This window comes from Balaenoptera physalus (assembly GCF_965194825.1).
Source record: "Balaenoptera physalus genome assembly, chromosome: 13".
Classification (NCBI taxonomy): Eukaryota; Metazoa; Chordata; class Mammalia; order Artiodactyla; family Balaenopteridae; genus Balaenoptera; species Balaenoptera physalus.
Genome location: NC_138892.1, coordinates 93,613,518 through 93,630,341, shown reverse-complemented (window position 1 = coordinate 93,630,341; position 16,824 = coordinate 93,613,518). Strand labels below are relative to the sequence as shown.

The 16,824-nt window shown below is 33.7% G+C and overlaps 1 protein-coding gene across 2 annotated transcripts in view; it reads left to right on the top strand.

The window, feature by feature from the left end:
- The window catches only part of PIK3C2G (phosphatidylinositol-4-phosphate 3-kinase catalytic subunit type 2 gamma), a 398,571-nt gene that overhangs the window by 63,251 nt on the left and 318,496 nt on the right, over positions 1–16,824 (top strand). For both annotated transcript variants that reach the window (XM_082421031.1, XM_082421032.1), the window contains exon 6: positions 15,084–15,186. In XM_082421031.1, coding sequence (XP_082277157.1) covers positions 15,084–15,186 — 103 coding nt within the window. The remainder of the gene's footprint in view (positions 1–15,083; positions 15,187–16,824) is intronic.

Genomic DNA, 16,824 nt, shown 5'->3' with positions numbered 1-16,824 from the left:
CAGTTATTATCTAATGGAAATTGAAGGATATGTACATATCTGGAATTTGCTTACTTTTTAAGAGTAATAGTTTATCAGTATTGATATATATTAATAAGCAGAATATTCATTACTATTCTTTCTAATATCTAAAGGAATATATATTTTATTCAGATTTTTTTTCATTTATTCCTATGTAATTTGTCTTAAAAATATGTCCTTAAAGACTTGGATAATCTGTTCATATTTTTCTGTAGAGGGAACACGGGTAACATGTAATAAGTTAATAATGCAATAAGTAATAATTTAAACTCTAACAGTTACAGTACTACACTTCATCTGAAGTACCCAACTAATTTTGATTGCAATGATAATAATAATAATAGTTGTCACTTATGAAGTGCTAATTATTTCCTAGTCTCAAATTGGGTAAACATCTAAGTCTTACAATATATCAATGAGATAGATACTATAATAACCCATTTTACAGATGGGCCATCTGAGGCTTTGTTCAAGGTGACACAACTAGGAAGCTGGTAGGGTCAAGCCTGAACTCAAACCCAGGTTTGGCTGCCTGCATAACCTTGGCTCTTAACTATAAAACAACACTAAAAATCCCGTAAGCAGGATTCAGAAAATAGCAAATGGTTCTTCATGCTGGAGCATGGGGTGGAAATTATACACAGCTGTGCAGGGTTTATAACAGTCCAATTCAACACCTACTAAGCGTACACGTGTGCAAGGGATTTGGTTTATCACTGAGAATACAAAGACGATTTAGATATAATCCTTGCCTTTTTCCTTGGCTAAGGAATTCATAAAGCCATGTCATCAGTTATTACAATGCCCTATTGTGAGTGCAGTATTAGTTTTATTATACACCAACTACCTGTAGATCAAAGAGAGAAGGATTAACATCAAGAATAAGGAAATGGTGCAAAGGAAAGTCAATGACCAATATGTATTTAAACTAAATACTGAGGAAAGAAATAAGTACTTTATAGCTTAAATGTTAATGTTAATAGCTTTAGAACATATAAAATGTGCACAGATTACAAAAAAAATAATTATCAAGATTAAAAAACAGGCTAAGAACGTGAATAGCAATTCAGTGGTCAAGAAATTACTTAAAGAGTTTAACGACAAACATGCAGTTAAAACAATGAGATGCCATCTTTGCCTATCAAATTGTTAAAATATTTATTATGATGAAATTCAGTGGGGAAATGGACAAAATCCAAACAGCTGCTAGCAATTTAAACTGATATAGCATTCTCTAAAGGGAATTTTGTCAAAAATGTGTCAGAAGTCTATAGAAATGTGTTGAAAACATATATGTGTTTCAGCAATTCTGCTTCTACAAATATTTCTAAGAAACAATCATAATTATACAAAAAGACTTAAATACAAAATTCTACATTCACCATAGCATAATTTCTAATACTAACAAAAAAACTAACTCTCCAATAGTACTCAAAAATAGTGGTAAAATTGTGAACATAATTTCATTATAATATGCCATAGAATTTATAAATTAATAAAAATACAATATCATATATCTTGATATGAAAACACGTATCATAGTTTTTAAGGGTGACAAGATATATTTTCAAACCACATTTTAATATATTAATATTTGTTAAAATAAGTATATTACTATTTGGAAAAGAAATAAAAATCCTATACATGAAAATGTAATCCTATACACTAAATGAAATCCTATACACTAAAATGTTGGAGTAGCCACTCCTTGAAAAAGAACTACAATACAGATAATATTTATTCACTTCTTTTTTTACTTACAAAATGTCTACAATAAACATGTCTTTTTTTGCTATCAGGAGATTAAGGAAATAAATTATTTTGGAGGATGGGAGAAGCATTTAAGTGATCATATGAACAGTAATGTATGCTTAAAAAGAGTTAAAAACTCGAGTTAGGAGAACATAACTGAACATATGAAAGATGACAGAGCTTGTGCTAAAGTAGCAGCAGTGGGGCTAAACAGGAAGTATTAAGTCCCTGGAGTATTAAAACAGTGGAATTAATGGAACTTGGCAACTAAATATATGATGTCAACTGAAATAAAACGCACAACGTGAAAGCTGTGCATTACAATTTTTGGGGGGGGACTTGATGAGGACTATAGCCTCTCAGCTATCTCTGAGGAACTGCTCTGAAGAGTTATGGTGGAGAGATCAGCTTATATGTGATTTTGGAGAAGGGGTACATGCAATCAAACACATCTCAGTAGAAGGTTACTGCTAGTCAGGAGGCACAGATATCTTAGTTAATGATTTTCCTGCATTTCTAAGTATGGAAAGATGCAAGAAACTGGAATCATAAAATTTTCTCCTGAAAATATCTAACTATCTGAAAGCCAGCTCTGCCAGTTTTCCCAGAGCACAGAGTGCCTCATTCCTGATCTCTGCCCTGAACTCCTTTCACGGTGTGGAGGTCGGCAACTGCAGTGGCTAATGACTCAATCCTTGTAGAGCCATGTGGTGAGCAACATTCTTTAGTTGACAGCGGGATTGCCTGGAAGGAGTAGAAGATGATGACTAGTTTTGATGTGAGTTCAGTAACGACGATACAGTTATCAGAGAAATGGAAGTTTGAGGGTATACAATAATTAATCAAGTTTGAAACACATTGAGTATGTGAGTGCCAAGGGTCATCTGTTATTGAGGAAATAGCTCAGATTTTAGGAAATCTGGTGTGGATTAAGGAACTGTTAGCTCTAAGAAGGAATGGAAGTCTTAGAGACAGATGCAATCACGTAGGGAAAGTGACAAAAGAAAGGATCCTGAGAACATTAACATATAAAAGATGGAAGGAGGAGGAGGAGCAGAAAAAGGAAATTAGAAAAAAGCAATTCAAATTGTAGGACACCTTGGAAAACGTGCCTTTCACAAGAAGGGAAGAGAAAGTTTCAAGTACTAAGTAAATAGTGTCAAATTCTGAAAATAAATTAGATGAGGATTGAAAAATCATCATTAAATATGGCAATTACAAAATGAGTTGGTGATTCAAATAAGAACAAGTTTAGTAAAACGGAGGAGAAAAAAGCAAGATTGCAATGAGCTAAGGAGAATGGAAGGTGTTAAACAGAAACACATAAGCAGACTACTCTCTCAGAAGTAATGTGTGGTGATAAAAGCCTGGAGAAAAATGGGGTTTTAGATGCTGAGGAGAATCAGTCTGGAGATCTGGGGAATGTGGATAAGAGAGATTTGAAAATATTCATAAGCTGAAGGGAAAGAACCAATGGAGAGGGAAGTATTGAAGGCAGAGAATATATCAATGGTGAGGAGTTGAGAGAAGATGGGATCAAAAAGACAGATAAAGAAGTTAGCAGTGCCCTGAAGGAGGACCTTTCCTTCCCTGAAAGATCAGCAGGAGTTCAAACAAATATAATTTTTTTTAATTTTAATAACCAGAAAGATAACTATGCATTTGGAAAACTGGATCTCTGATAAAAGCAGGAATGCTTAAGCAAGTTGCATAGAAATGAAAATAATGATATTATAACAATAAAAACAATAAGAAAATCGATTTTACTTATTAAAAGCCTCTTATGGGCTAGAATTTTCACATGTAATACCATCCATTCTCATATAAGAAAGGCATAATTATTCCCATTTTGCATATGGGAAAATTGAGGCTAAAAGAAATTAAATGACTTGCTAAAGGTCATAAAATTGGAAGCAGCAAAGTCAGGATGGCACAGGTTTATCTGACTCTGAAGCCCACAGTCTTTCCACTCTATTACAAAGCCTCCTTTCATGATAAAGGGCCACTTGAAAACAAAAATTACAGGATAACGCTTCATTAAGAATAATGACCATATATTGTGCAATAAACACAATATATGTTGAGCTTATAATTCAACTTATAGCGTTTAGGTCAAACTCAAGGAAAAGATACATAACTTACAGAACACTCATTTTCTGACGTGTATAAAATTTTTTAAAACTTTTAATCAGGAAGTGTTTAGAAATGCTTTGACTAAAATAATGTTAAATCATAATCACTGAAGATGGACTTTCTGTTATTTCCAAATTTCTGATTAGGTAAAAATTGACTTTCTTTTTGGTATCTTGAGACAGTTTAAGCAAATGAAGAATATGAAAACAAATCCTTCCCACTATTTGTAACACTACTCTCTAACACCGTTGATTTGGCAAAACGAGTTAACCTCCTTTAACTTCAAATTCTTTTCCTCTTAAAAACTGCATTTTTAATATATTTTTCTACTGTAAAAAATAAGCTGTAGGATTATATTTTAGTGTTTTTTAATTCCAAGTGTAAAATTTTATTAAGCCTCTACTAGTCCTTTCATTATATATGGATTGCTATGAGCTCCTGTGAATCATAGTTCTAAATCAATTAAAAATATTATATGGTTGTTAAAATATAATAAACTAAAAAATGGATAAGTATGCCCCCTCCAAAAAAACCCCACTATTACTGTTGTAGAATGATGTAGAAAGATTTTTCATTTTAAACTCCCTTATGTTATCAGAACTATGTTCCTTAACCTGTTTTATGAAGATAGTAATAAATTATATTTATCTACTTTTGCAGTTTCTCATCTACTTTGGATTAGATAAGGGCAAATCCTTAAAATTTAAACTCCTTGGTTTCTTCCAGAAGGTGTATCAGTCTGTTAAAATAGTCACAAAAAAGTAACTACTTGAACTAACCAAGTTTTGAGGAAGTAGCTAAGACCTTTCATCATCAAAATTAAATGTCAATGGTCAGGATACTTTTTCACTACTTTGCTAGTAGTATTTTTGTGATTCTCTATTTTTTAATTTCCTCCTTAAGTCATATTTTGCTATTTTATTGAATTCATCTGTCTTAACCAGGGTTAGTCAAGTAATAAATAAAATCCTGGAACGGGGGGAAATGTAAATAAACAGAAAGATAGATAGACACAAATTACACATAAATCTATATTTATATTGATATGTTAAAACAGTGTTCTCAAACTTTAATTTGTATATGAATCACCTGAGGATCTTGTTAGAAAACAGATTCTGACTCACTTGGCCTGGGATGGGGAGGAGACTGCATTTCTAACAGACTCCTGGGTGATGCTCATGCTAATGGTCCATGGTTGACATTTCAAGTAGCAAGATATTACAGACCAGGGATATTAGTGACCTAAGAATTTTGACTCAATGAAAAAAAAATTTACATCTTTTTTTAAAACCAGTACCTTGCACAAATACTGAATTTAATCAACAAAATAAGATGTTATACTTCATAGCATATTTAAAAATTAAGAAAGATAACTTTCCTAGCAAGCCAAAATTCCCCTTTTTAAAGGTCAACTATATTATTTTTACAGCTCATTAAATACTCATTTTAATCTAGTACGACAGACTCTTTCTGTCAATTAAAATATTCCATTCTCACTCTGGCTCTTGCTCTGGCACTCCCTCTCCCTGTTAAACGCTTTTATAAATCCAGTTACTCACTCTAATAACACATCTCCATAACTCTTCTCTAAATGAGAAAGTTCCTGACCTCTTATACCTGGATATCATGCTAGTCTTATGAGGTACTTCAATTACCATCAAAAAGACTTTCATTAAGTATCAGTCTTCTCCTCAAAAACTGCTTTACAAACAGGGTTTTTAAATTATAAGCAAAGAGTAAATGAAAGCATTAGAACTTTATCAGTTTTATCACAGGCTGTTGGCAGCTTAAAACAAAGTTGTGAGCAATATGAAGCACGGATACTGAATCAGCAAATCAGAATAAATTAAACTGAGAAATAATAAAAAAATTAGCATCTTCCATTACATTCCTGGTTTTAGCCCCCAAGTTAACTACCAGGGTAGGAGTGTCCTTGGTAATCCCATTTCCCCAGTTCTCATGACCTTACTGAGTAGACACACCCCCTCGGGCTTATGCAGTGGCAGACGTGAGGACAGGGACTGTAACTTCCTGTCCTTTCCATGAGATGCAGCACAGATACAAAGGCCTAGGGACAGAAAGACTGTTTCCTAGAGTGTTCCTGTGTCTGCTCTCTTTCCAGAGAGTAAGAGTAGATGTACCTTCTCCTAGACTCATATATTTATAATACATGAAGTATAATGCTACTTCATAATTTTCTCCTTTATTATCTAAGAGCCTGATATTTACTAGGAGTGCAGGTTTTTCTGTTTCTTACTCCTAATCTATGTGATTTGAGTAATTTCTTTTCTCAAAAGTCTTGCTATAAGTCTTACTTTCTAATTCAACTTAAAAACAATTTTCCTTACCAGCTTCTGTACTGCAGAATAAATAAAATGTACTGCACCTAAAAGCTATACTTGAATAAATCATGACTGCATTGTCAATAGTAAGCCGCATAAGGAGAAAGTAAATAATCTTTCTTGAAAATTCTGCTTGGGCCTATTGCTTACAGTTACGGCCACGTTTTACATCCTTGACTTAAACAAGACAAAACAAAACTTTTCTTTATAATTTAATTGACTCTTGTCAAGGAATTCTAGAACTCAGAGTACTAAAAAAATGTAAAAGAAAAGAAAAAGAAAACCTATGGTAATTAAAAATCTTACTTTGAAATTGTCATATATATTCTTAAATCTAAATTAAGAAACAGTATCTACCTCTTGATTCACCACCAGCATTGATTAGTCTGATCTGGTTATCTACTCTGGAGTCCCTTTTCTCTCTCCTGACCTCTCCTAGGAGAGAAAATGTTGAATTCCTTTGATTAGAGTAAGAAAATCCTCTTCAAAAATTAAATCTAATTAGAATTTTTAAATAATCTTAAGAAAACTTCTAGGTTAAAAAATGTTTTAGCTAATCCCATTACAATTAGTATTAATTTATTCTTTAAACATTTGATTATAAACTGGAATTGTCTTTTATTCAAAGTAAAAATCAGACTATTAATTACCAGTGAGGAAAAGGCTAGGTAATATTTTATAAAGTTTAAAGTAATAGATTATACTCATTAGCAGTAAAAGCTCAGTTACATATATTCCTGGGGTGGTGTGGAATGAGTCTTTTTATTCTCAATGAAATTAAGGATTTCATTTAGCAAACTTGAACAAATTGATTAGTTTCAGCACATTCAGAACAGCTAAGAATTCCAGTATTATAATCTAATCTGTTGTAACTTTTTAGATTTACTTTGAGCAAATAAACAGATTAAGGTGTGTTTCTCTTTTACATAACTTTGCTTTCTTCTTATAAAATCACAGAACCATGTCAGAGCATAGGAAAGAACATCATCACTTTGAGAGCTCTCACACACAATAATGAAAACATGTTCTGCTAATAAATCATTCATTAAGAGTATCTTGAGTTACTTCAGTTTAGTTTTGGATCTCCTTCAAAGTACTCTTCCTAACACTTTAATATTAACTTCGGTTGCTATCTTTAATAAATAGTTAACTAAAAATTAATAATAGTAATATATACAAACTTGCATTTGGTTCTAGCCAATAACTGTACTAGAACTAATGTCCCAGTATGTGAATACTCTATACATATCTTCCTTTGAAAGCAATTCCCCAAAGGGCTTACACTAAATAAAGATGCTTATTATTGAAAGAAACATGTAAAAATTATAGCATATTTCAGCTCCATGCTTTTTTTAAAGCTTTGTGATTGTGCAAGCATCATTAACCAACAGACTTGATTAAAAGAGTCACAAAGCTGTTGCATGATTTTTCCATGAAGACAAGGCAAATCAGAACTAAATGCAGGTACATAATTTAATTTCATTATACCTAAAACTATAGTAGCCAACATGCATCTATCAAGTTATTTTTGCTTACTCAAGTCTTGTTTACTTCTAAAAGCTAAGAATTATTAATCCCCCTAATTTTGAATTAATTGAGCTTTAAATAGCCTAGTGCTCTATTTATCTTAAATAAGGTAAAGAAATTATTAGCTAAGAATACCTGAATTACATAATATTTCAAATTAGCCAATATCACTTTAATAAGGCTTACATGTGCTATTTTAATCTTAGTTCTTGAATGTTTTGTATTAGGAAAGTCCACAGAATGTTTCTTCACTGGACATTTGTGGGAAAAATAATGAAACTTGAAATGGAATAAAATCCATATTTTTGATCCTCCAAGTTGGTGACTATATTACAAACTTTACATAAAACGACTCAAAAAAAACCTCCCTGGAGCTCAGTATATATTTTTGCAAAAGATACAAAGTTCCAGCTTCACTGCTGTGTTTCTTTCTTATTGACCCTCTTTTTTTTTTTCTTTTTTTTTGCCTGCGTTGCGTCTTCATTGCTGCGTGCGGTCTTTCTTTAGTTGCAGCGAGCAGGGGCTACTCTTCATTGCGGTGAACGGGCTTCTCATTGTGGTGGCTTCTCTTGTTTTGGAGCACAGGCTCTAGGCACGCAGGCTTCAGTAGTTGTAGCACATGGGCTCAGTAGTTGTGGCTCACGGGTTTAGCTGCTCCGTGGCATGTGGGATCTTCCCAGACCAGGAATCAAACCCATGTCCCCTGCATTAGGCAAGTGGATTCTTAACCACTGTGCCACCAGGGAAGTCCTGACCCTCTGTCTTAATTAACTTCATTTATATAGATTGTTGTTACTTTTCTTTTTTTTTAATTTTTTTTTTTTTTTTTTTTGGCTGTATTGGGTCTTTGTTGCTGCGCATGGGCTTTCTCTAGTTGTGGCAAGCGGGGGCTAGTCTTTGTTGCGGTGCACGGGCTTCTCATTGCAGTGGCTTCTCTTGTTGCAGAGCACAGGCTCTAGGTGCGCGGGCTTCAGTAGTTGTGGCTCGCGGGCTCTAGAGCACAGGCTCAGTAGTTGTGGAGCATGGGCTTAGTTGCTCCGCAGCATGTGGGATCTGCCCGGACCAGGGCTCGAACCCGTGTTCCCTGCACTGGCAGGCGGATTCTTAACCACTGTGCCACCAGGGAAGCCCTACTTTTCTTTTATGCATACATAGCTTAATAGAGAGGGCACTGTAAAATTGGAAGTTGTTATAAAACTTTTCCTCTAGATTAAAAAAAAAAATCCCTTGCAATATGTTCAATTTCATTTTATTTTTGAATTTAAAAAAGTATGTATACTATATAGGTAAAGGAATACAGTCATATTCAAGTGAAGAAGCATTAGGGATAGTTGCCTTTTTACAGGCTGGAGGGAATTAAGAAAAATGCGGCAAGATCTTTTAGGTCCAGTTTTCCCTTGAGTAGTTGCTGTTGGTATCCATTTATGCTCCATCGAAGGCCTCTGTTCAAAACCATGACCCTCCTCTACTAACCACCCCATGGCTGTGAGCTATAGTTTTAGAATTTCACCTATGCTTGTCTCTCCAAGTCATGAAGTTTAACTTGCTTACTCAAGGTTCCCCTGAAAGCAAAATAACTATAAATGAGAGGAGCACTGGTTGAGGAAAACAACATATCGCTGATATTTATCTATGCTGAGCCAGCAATAAATACCACTTTAAGCATGAAATCCAGGTCATTTCCACTAGTTACAAAGCTCACTGGAACTAAAGATATGGTAGATATCAATATAACATCATAGAAATTTTTAAGTGGCAAATACCAAAGGAATGTGTGGGTGTGCATGTGTGTGTGTTCATGTGTGTGTACATAAGTACCTGAAAAATGCTCTGTGGAGTACTACAGTATTATTAATATTTTAATGTCTTGTCGTACTCACCTTACATTTCTTAGTCAACCAAAGTATTAAAAGTCAGCTTAATTACTGAGTTTTCTTAAAGAAACATATTTAATAGCTGTCAGCAATCCCGGCTCGCAATATTTGTAAGATAAAATTAAAATACTTTTTTCGATCTATGACTGTAATATTTCACAAAACATCTCTGTGACTACTTCCTATACATCAGAATGGAGAAAATTTAGATCTAGTGATCCTATAAAATAAGAATATGTATTCATCCTGATGAAAGAGTAATGTTGATAAATGTGAGTTTTCAAGGAGTTCTAAGGCTGAATCAGTATTCATAGGTTGGACATTATTTAGGATGTCTTTTTTGCCTGTAGGACAAATTTAAAGTATCTGCACGCGACTTTTTGGTGTTAATGTTATTAATCTCTTAATATATACATACTGCCATGTATAAACTGCTCATGTGATAAACTTTAAAATAATATGAGCTACTTATGAATAGGAAATAGGAGTAATTATGTGCAAGGATTCAGCCTTTTGGTGTTCATCTTAAATGACAGTCATATTCAGAAAACAGTTCCTAAGATAGCAACAAGCACATAGCTGGAATCAAATATTTGTTGAGAGAATAAATAAATGGATGTGCAGAATTTTTATTTACGATTATATATGAAGAAAAAACTAAACTTTTGATTGTATCATAGAGATTGAGTTCATTTAACAGTTGAAGTTTTCTACATTATTATTAAATAAAACTACTAAGCACCCACATTTGAAATGTTACCAGATTGAGAAAAACACCTGGTGTGTATAATCTGAGATAGAAAATACCAATGTTCACATTATAAGCATAGTAATACCTGCTGTGGCCTGTTCTCTCGGTGCTCGAACTCTGCTCTCCACGTTACCCATCTTAGCAGCAATATTTTTAATATTTTTCATTTCTCCTTCTCTTGGTGTGGTAGTCTTTCTTCCTATATTTTTCCAATACCTAGAGTCCTCAAACAGAAATTTAATTTTCCTTATCCCATTTACTAACTAAATTCTACCTACCACCTTTCTATTCTTTAATGCTTTATTTTCTTTTTCTCTCTTCTCTTTCATTTTCTGTAGATCAACACTGTCTAATAGAAATATAATGTGGGCCACATAATTGAGTTTTCTACTAGCCACATTAAAAAAAATAATAAAAAGAAACAGGTGGAAATAAATTTCAATGTAATTTTTTTGTTTGTTTTGGCCATGCCACCTGGCCTGCGGGATCTTAGTTCCCAGACCAGGGATTGAACCTGCACCCTTGCCAGTGAAAGCACTGAGTCCTACCCACTGGACTGACAGGGAATTCCCTAATGTAATATTTTATTTAGCTCAATATACCAAACATATTATCTTTTAACCATGTAATCAGAATTAAAAACATATTGAGATGTTTTATATTCCTTTTTTATGCTAAGTGTTCAAAATTCAGTGTGTATTTTACGCTTACAGCACATCTTAATTCAGATAGCCACACTGCAAGTGCTCAGTAGCCATAAGTGTCTAAGAGTTACAATATTGGATAGTGTAGCCCTAGATCATCAAAGACAAATTAATCAAAATGGTGGTCTTGCCAAATAGAGTGATGGCAAAGTGGTGAACAGCAGTTTCCAGCTCTTAGAAAGTACGAGGGTTATTGGAGGATCTGTAGTCCTTTCAATAACATCAGAGACTTAATCTTAAGGGACATAGCACAGTAATAGTTTTTGTTATTGCTAACACACACAAAAAGGACTGTTTAGTATTTTAAACATGATACCCCCAAAAAAGATGTACCAAATACAAATTCTTCTGCAATATGACATATTTCTGTAACATGAATTAGTTTATTCAGAGTAGTCACCTTCATATAGGTAAATTTTTCTGGCATATGAATGTTTTGCTCCACTAAGTAACAGTGGCTGAATGCAAAGTACACATGAAGCTGCTGAGGGCGACAGTAGTATACCAGTGACCAGTGACCATTCACCCAACATGCATTTTTTTCCTCAACTTGGCCTCAGGCTCTGTCTTGAAAATGTTTATTGAAGAATTCTCCACAATTTTTGTACATTTTGCCCTCATCTCTATATTCAGCAGCATCAAAAAACTTTCTTATATCCTCTTCCACCAAGCTAAAGACATTTTTAAAAGCCAGGTCTGTTATTTACTATAGTATGTCTTTAAATTCTTGAAATTAGATGTCTCTTTTTGTACTAAGGGGTGTGTGTGTGTGTGCACAAGCGCACACACTCTGCTTAGAGACCTGTATTGATTTGAGTGGTCTCTTCCAGCCCTATTTTCCCATGAGATCTTTTATTTTTAGTTCACAATTTGCAGAACACCTCAATCCCCCCTTTTACAAGAAGAAACACATGTATCACATTATAACAGGAATGCTTGAATCTATAAATAAACTTCAAGTATGCTATATTTACTCCAAATATTTATGTTCTAATCTCTGATCTTATTTGGTTGAACCCAGTGTCCTTACTTGCAAAATGAGAGAGTTGGACCAGAAAAGTCCTTCCTTTCCAGTTTTTGAGCTCTCTCGTCATGCAAAATTATTCCCATAATTAAAATGATAATTATATATCTTCAGAACTGGATTAATACATTAGACTGAAAATGCGAATACACCCACCAGCCCACCAAAATTCTCATGAAATGACAGGAAAAAATATTAATAAAAAACCTTCTGGTAAAACAAGAAAGAGTGATAGCACACAAAGGACAGAATGATTGCAAGCGGATTGTAGAGCTCCCAAGTAAATGTCAAAAGATATTTAAAATAGAAGGGACTTGGGACATCTGTTTGACAGCTTTATAAAAAAATAGACAATTTCCTAAGGAATCATGAATTTCAAAATTAGCTCAAGAAGTATAAATGTGAAATACAACAAAGAGCAGTGGGGAGCAGAAAATGAAGTTTTAGGCAAACTGCACCAAACTTTGAGGGAATAGATAATTCTCAATTATATGAACTGTTCCAGGACTGAGAAAAAGGTATATGCAGTTTACAAGGCTAGTTTAATTGTAATGCCTAAAACAAAGATTAAACACAAAACATTAAGATTATAGGCCAATCTAAATTTTGCTATGTAGAAAAAAGAAACTTTAAAAATTGCAAATTAAATCTACCAGTGGACGCATCTACCCAAGAATGTAAAGATAATTATACTTATACTTTGGAAAAATCTACTGATACAATTAATATATTAACATATTCAAAGAAAAAATGATCTTCTCAATATGATGTAACCAGTAGATGCAGAAAACTCATTAAATAAAATCTGAAGCTTATTCATAATTTTAAAAAATCATTAACAAAACAGACAACAAAAGTATGTACCAGGTACACAGTAAATATCGTATTTGTTAATCATTCTATGCATTCTCTATAACGTCAAGAAAAAGAGAAGGATGTCTATTTTCATTACTACTATTCAACAGTGTGCCAAGCATCCTAGACATCACATTAGGATAAGAAAGTTAAAGGAAGCAAAAATATTGGAAAGAAATAGATAAAGTTGTCCAGAAACAGATCAGATATTTATGAAAACTGTTCATGTGATAAATATAATAAGTCAGAGATGAAAAGATGTCCTCATTAATTAGGGATGTTCAGGCAAATTGTTATTATGTTGAAAAAAATGTCTAAAATTGGAGCTGTATATCCCTCTTTACTCAACAAATGCATTCCAGATAGATCATTAAAAACTACTACTGCTGAATTAAGTGTGGAAGAAACAACTTCAAAAGATTAGAATAATCAGGAATCTAAACCAATTCTCCATTCAGGTTGTTCCTTAACTTCAAGTATATGTTCCTCATTAAAGAAGAGGAACCTGAGTATATGTGATAGAATATGAGAATGGCCCTTGGAGGAAGGCAGGAATCAATGATTCCAGAAACTCAGGGAATACACTGGCCATGTCTTATGTCTGGACTCACAGTAGAAATAACTCAAGGAACAATATAAGAGCCCTATGGATAGCAATGGAACAGGAATCTAGTTTAGACTAACGGGAGAAATGGGAATAGAAGGGGAAACACATGCTGTGAACACTAACACTCACCAAAATGGATAGGTGTTGGATTTTCTTAAAAAATAGCAGTTGTCAAAATAACATTTACAGAGAATATAGTAGATATCAACAGAGTAATGCTCTATTTGTCGGACATTGTTAGAAATAGGTGGTCCCAAACATCTAATGGGTTTTCCAGATAAATGAATACATCACCTGAAGGGCCCCAAATTTTTAATGAGTGTTTTTTTTTCCCCTGAAATCTTTCATGTATTTAACCAAAATCCTTAAAGTGCTACATTAACATAATTCATCCCTTTTAATGACTAAGTCACTATAAATATCAAAATATAAATCTATAAAGGAGATCATATAATAAAAGCCTTTCATTTAAAAGAAGTAGAATCAGATTGTATTCCAAACACTATGTGGTGAATCAGTAATCCATTCTGCTCATCATTTAGTTTGTGATTAGGAAATATTTACAGAGAGAGGAAGGAAGGAAGGAAGGAAGGAAGGGAGGGAGGGAGGAAGTGAGGGAGGAAGGGAGGGAGCGGGAAAATATAATTACACCATTAGAAATTTCTGAAATGTGTAAGGATATTTTTTCTTTAATCTGCTTGTCAAACCTTTGATGTAGACATTAATATCCCAACTCTAAAAAGGAAAATATTGAGTTTCAGACAGTTTAATTGGCCTAAGGTCACGAAGCTAGTAAATCTGTCTCTAAAGCCAATGACATTTCTACCACACGGTTCTGCTTCCTTGATACAGTGGTCCCCACAAACACTTTGTGGCATCACTTAGACCTCCCAGAAGCATGTTGTCCTCAGCTTTGCGATGGCTGGGTGAAAGTAACTTTGAATATGTTAAGTATTCCTTATTATGTCTATTCTAAATGTGTCTAGTCATTTTTTAATGTAATGCATTTGAAAATACGTATAATATCTTGTCATTTAAAACAATATGAGGAAGGATCTTCCTGGTCGTCCAGTGGGTAGGACTCGAGCTCCCAATGCAGGGGCCCGGGATTTGATCCCTGGTCGGGAAACTAGATCCCGCATGCATGCCACAACTAAGAGTCCACATGCTGCAACTAAGAAGTCCGCATGCCGCCACTAAAGATCCCGCATGCAGCAGTTAAGACCCGGTGCAGCCAAAATACATAAATAATAAATAAATAAATAAAATATTAGAAAAACAATATGAAGAGATACATATCTACATACATATATTAGATAGATGATAGGTAGATAGATAGGTAGATAGATAGATATAAATAAAACTAGGGATAGATATAAAACTTTTAACCAGACTAAGTTTCAAAAATAAAAGGAAATGAAGTCAGGGAGGAGAACATATACTTGGGGAAATTATAGGAGGAAGTAACTGTTTTTTTTTTTTTTCTCTCTCAGTGATCACTATTTGGGAAGCCACAGAATATTTCAGAAAAATAAATCTGTTATTCAACTTAATCTACAGAAAAATAGGGAATCTCCAGGAAAGTTATCTCGAAAGGTAAGACTTTCTTAGCTTTGGTTTCAATTAGCAAATGTATTATTTTAAGGACAATATTCCCATCCTTATGGATTATTGCCATTTTGTGACTAAAATATGTTTAATGAATACATATTTGAGTGTATTTACTGAAACATAATGAAATATTTATCTTTATGTCTGTTAACAATTTGGACTGAAGCAATTACATGAACACACTACTGCAACCTCAGTATGATAAATCTACTAGTCTCTTGAAAAATCATTTATGAGTAACTTATTAATGTTATCTTATTCATACTATCCATGAATCCACCAGGAAATGAATGGAATAGAAAAAGTGAAGGGGAAACCATGAAAGGAAGAAAAATAACACAACTCTTGTTCTATCTGAAGACTACAGTGGTATCAACACAGTTTAAATCAGGACAGATTAATATTCATAATATATATAATAAAACTACTTAGAAAGGGATTACTGTGCTTTAATGACAGTTTCATGGTGTTAGATATAAATTTTATTCCCTGTGTGATGTCTTGAGTTACTTCAAACCCAAATTGCACAGTATGCAGTAAACTTTGATATTTTAGCAGTTTTTATCTGTAGAATCTTCCAATCACCTGCTTTAGGCAAAAATCCCATCACCCTGTCATTTACATCAGATAACAGACTTGCAGTGCATGACTTTTTTTTTCTAGTCTGAGGTGCTTCATCATAAAAAGTGTCAGGTGGTGCATTAGGTTGCAATATATCTATGTGGAACATAACATAATGAGGCCAAAAGAGAGTTGTTTAGAAATGTCTTTTGGAACTGGTACCCAGCTCAGCCAGTGTTGACAGCTCCAGGGCCATGCATCTGAACTCTCCACAAAGAAACATTATAAAGTACAACTAATACCCTCAGTATTAATAAATCTAAGAGTCTTCAAATTGTCCTCAGTGTTGATGAAAAAGCTGAAATTATCATGTTTCATTTCAATGGGGGGTGGGAGAGAAAATGTGTAATTCAAATTTCTACTCTTGTTTAGAAGTTGCATATTGCTAAAGAAGAAAAAAACTATCTCATTGGTAGTAATCCACAAATCATACATATTTCAGTTTCATGTAAATTAAGGTTTATTCTGAAATGCATATAACTCCACTACTTTGAAGTAATATGTATCCAGCATGTATTTTACATCTGAAACTTTAATATTTCTATCATATTTACTCTTTACAACAATTCCATGTGTCAAATATTATTAAAAATAAGGACACTGAATCCCAGGGCGCTCATGACTTTCCTCAGGTCACATTCATGGAACTGGTAAGTAGAGGACCTTGGATTTGAGCCCAGTCAGTGAGTCTTCACATACCTTATGCTACCAATTTATATTACAAAAACACTTAGAACTTATGGGCTACACTCAAAAGTCTTAGATGTGGTTTCAGAGCAATTAGTCAAAATTCTACCTTTATATGTTTTTTTGGTGTTGTTTTGTTTTCCACAGCTTTATCCACATACCCCAAAGTCTGGGCCATGATAGGTATTCAATGATAATTAACCACATTAAGTATACATTAGGTGTCAGGCACTGTTATTAGGGCTTTACATGTATTAATTCGTAACAGCCCTAAAGCAAAAACAATAGGATGTTAGACTATATGATATTTTAGTC